This window comes from Elephantulus edwardii, unplaced genomic scaffold (assembly GCF_000299155.1).
Source record: "Elephantulus edwardii isolate Elephantulus edwardi_28Jun2011 unplaced genomic scaffold, EleEdw1.0 scaffold00291, whole genome shotgun sequence".
NCBI lineage: Eukaryota > Metazoa > Chordata > Mammalia > Macroscelidea > Macroscelididae > Elephantulus > Elephantulus edwardii.
This window is the reverse complement of record NW_006400041.1, coordinates 2,453,265-2,457,125: the sequence shown is the minus strand read 5'-3', so window position 1 is coordinate 2,457,125 and position 3,861 is coordinate 2,453,265. Positions and strand designations below refer to the sequence as shown.

The following is a 3,861-nucleotide window of genomic DNA, read 5'->3' as shown; positions in this document are numbered from 1 at the left end:
AACACCTTTGCATAATCAATGAAGCACAGATAGACATTCTTCTGGTACTCGCTGCTTTCAGCCAATATTCATCTGACATTAGCTACAATATCCCTAGTACCATGACCTCTTCTAAACCCAGCCTGGACTTCTGGCAGTTCTCTGCTGATGTGCTGTTCCAGTCGTTTTGGGATAATCTTCGGTAGAATCTTGCTTGCATGTGAAGTCAACGATATTATTCTACAGTTTCCACACTCTGTTGGGTCACCCTTCTTTGGAATGGGAACAAATATAGATCTCTTCCAGTCAGTCGGCCAATTGGTTGTTCTCCAGATTTCTTGGCACAACTTGGTGAGCACATCCAGGGCAGCATCTGTTAGCTAAAATATGTCAATTGTTATATCTTGTATTCCTGGACCTTATTTTTTGCTATTTTTATTATTATTATTATTATTCAGTATCTTGATGGATTTTGGTTTTTATCCAATTTGCTACTCTTTTTCTATTCAGTGGTGCATTTAAACCATTCACATTTAGTGTGATTATTAAGAGTCAGGGTTTTATTGTTATAACTTTGTTGAGTTCTTTTTGGTGTTGTTGCTAGTTACACTGGTTCATCTTGCTTTCTGTGGCACCTTTGTAAAAAGGATATTTCTCATTGTTTCATGAAACACTGGTCTTATTTTTAGAAACTCCCTTAGGTTCTGTTTTTCTGGGAATATCATGATGTCTTCTTCATATTTGATGGATAATTTCGCTGGGTACAATATTCTTCGTTGACAGTTGTGTTGAGTATTGGATATATGTCATTCCACTGTCTTCTTGCTCACATGGTTTCTGCAAAGTAATCAGCACTTAATCTTATCTGCTCTCCTTTTTAGATTACTCTTTGTTTCTCCCTTGCTGCTTTCAGAATTCTCTCCTCATCTTTGTTTCTGGCAAATTTGACTATGATATGCCATGGTGTTTTTCCTTTGGGGTCTATTCTATATGGTGTTCACTCATTTTCTTGAATATATATCCTCTCATTCTTCACTATGCCTGGGAAGTTTTCCTCTAGTAATTCTTCCACAACGTTTTCAGTGTCTTTACTTGCTTCTACCTTTTCTGGGATTCCGATGATGTCCATGTTATTTCTCTTGATGGTTTCACACATTTAGGTTGTCTTCTTTTTCCTTTCTTTTTGATTCTGCTTTTTGCTCCAGCAGATCAGTGGTGACAATTCTTTTATTTCACTAATTCTGTGTTCCATCTCTTCATCTCCGTTCATGTGTCCCTCTATCATGTTGACAGTATCTGAAACATTGGCCCTAATATTTTGGATCATGATTTCTTGTGTTTACAGAGACTCAAATGCCTCATTTTTTTATCTGCGTTGTTTTGGAATTTTTTTTTATGGTCCTCCTGGTTTTTGCTTGCAGTGTCCTGCAATTCTTCAAGATTGTCTTCCATCCATTGAAAATATTCTATCATTGTTCTTTTAAATTATGTGTCAGAAAGTTCCATCAGACATCCTGGGTTCAGGAGATCCATTGATACTGTGTCACTTTGGGTGGGTAAATCTTGCTTTGTGTTTGTTTAGGTTGTGAGGTAGAGTGCTTCTTTTGTGACACTGACATGGTAGAGTTTTTCATGCCTGAGGAGATAATAGGTCCTTGATTTGAAATCATTAGGTATAGGTGGGTGTAGTGTAGAGGTAAGCATAGCATAGAGTTGGGCATAAGGTAGAGGTGGGCGGAGCACAGAGGTGGGTGGCCAGCACAGAGCATGAAGGCAGGTGCCAGGCAGCATGTTGGTGGGTGACAGGCCTTGGGTGGGAAGACAGGCAGCAGGCACAGAGCATAGGGGTGGGCAGCAGGCACAGGGCATGGAAGTAGGTGGAGGGAGCAGGTCATTGAGGGGGGTGCTGAGGCTGGATGAGGGCACAGGCACCAGGTGCAGGCACAGGCACATTTGTCAGGTGCTGGCGCTGGAGATGCCTGGTATGCACACAGTTGTATGCTGGGCAGGGGGGTGCACACAATCTTTTGCTGATTTCACATGTGCAGGGACCTTAGTCAAATTACAGCTCTCAGGCCATGCTACATTCCTGCTTCCTGTTCTTTCTCTTGGCATATAGTGCCTGTTTATGAATATTTGGGCATCCTGACATTGAAAAGGGGCCACAATCATGCCATAGAGGGACATTGCTAAACCACAGAAATTTAACCTGGTGCCACTGAGTTGATGTCTACATATGATAACCCATGTGTCACAGTAAAAATCTTTTCCAGAGAGTTTTCAAAGGCTATACTCTTTCAAAAATATATAGCCATGGCTTTCTTCCAAGGCATCTCTGAGAATATTCAGCTCTCTAAACTTTCTAATGTTAGTTAACTGATTTTTTTTGTGCCAGACTTGAAATCCTGAGCCAGTGGGCATCATGTCAATTCTGATCCATGGCAACCCTATGACAGGTTAAAGTAGATATTTGCTCCATAGAGTTCTGAATGGCTAATTAATAGATCATCAGGCCTTTTTTCTGAGGCACTGTACATGTACTTTACCCTCCAAACTTTATTTTAGGAAGTTTTATTTTACTATCAGAGCTTTGGTGACACACTCTGTAGCATATTTCCATATATCGCTGGCACTTTAAATACTCTGTGGAAGAATGATGGACAGTCTCCTTCCTTTAAAAATCTATATAGCCTGAGAAATGTGAGGGAGGGTCACTATGAGCTGGAATCTACTTGATGGCAAAGAGGGTGGTTTTCATTTTTTAGTTTACAAACGGGCCACTGCTATTTTTACCACCATCCAGAATTTGGTTCTATTTCTCAACTGGTTCCAAACTGAGAGATAAAATGCAATATACATAGTGCTTTTCAACACCATGGATCTGTGGCACCCTGCCAGGTGGAGATCAAGAGCAGAGAAAGAGCACAGTGAAGATACTGAAAAGGGAAACACAAGTCAGAAAGCACTTCCATGGCCTGGCTCAGCCACTGCATCACACTTACAGTTTTGTCCTTCCCGGCTTCCAGGAGAGCATCCAGGCAGCAACTCTGGCTCACAGTCACATCAACAGTCAGTTTCTGAAGCCAGCTGATGGCAGCAGTTATTGATCCTTCTGTCACTTCCACAGCATTTTCCTGCCATTTCACAGGTTCTTGAGAAACCCTGAAAGCAATAACATGGGGCTGTCACTGGCCAGTGGTCATGGCTACAAGGAGAAAGCTAGCCATCAGCCTCAGAGCTCTAAGTGACAAGATGCCTGGTGTTCTTCTCCTGAGTGGGGAAAGGATGACAGTACAGTTCTTCCAGCCTTCAGAAAGTGACTAACAAAAGGGCAAGGTATTTTAAGGAAAATGGTCAAAGCACCATTACTATAATGGAAATTCATTGCTGTCCAGTTGAAGCCAACTAAAGAGGACCCTCCAGTGGGGTTTCAGTGGCTCTAAATCACAGAAGTGGCATCCACTTCCTAAACAACATGTCTCTGAAAACTATGAACTTTGAGAAATGATGATAGTTATAGAAAGACTTCAGGTCTTTTGTTCATAGGGTCGCTCTGAATTGTGCACAACTCAACAGCAATCAACAACAACAAGAAATCACATAGGAGGAAAATTACGATCTTTCTCCCTTGGAACCAATGGTATATTTGAACCATCAGTGTGGCCATTGGTTAGGAAGGAGTTCAACCCTGTAAGGATTAGGCCACCATACACCATAATGAATAGGAAAAAACTTTCATTATTTTTGTTTTACAAACATACATACTGTTTCACATAGGGTCCCAGGAATAGATGGCATACCAATTGACATATTTCAGCTAACAGATGCTGCCCTGGATGTGCTCACCAAGTTGTGCCAAGAAATCTGGAGAACAACCACTTG

The 3,861-nt window shown here is 41.4% G+C and overlaps 1 protein-coding gene across 1 annotated transcript in view; it reads right to left on the bottom strand.

The window, feature by feature from the left end:
- The window catches only part of VWA3B (von Willebrand factor A domain containing 3B), a 493,423-nt gene that overhangs the window by 444,218 nt on the left and 45,344 nt on the right, over positions 1-3,861 (bottom strand). Inside the window, exon 4 of the mRNA XM_006900716.1 lies at positions 2,982-3,141. Within this exon, the coding sequence (XP_006900778.1) occupies positions 2,982-3,141 (160 nt within the window). The remainder of the gene's footprint in view (positions 1-2,981; positions 3,142-3,861) is intronic.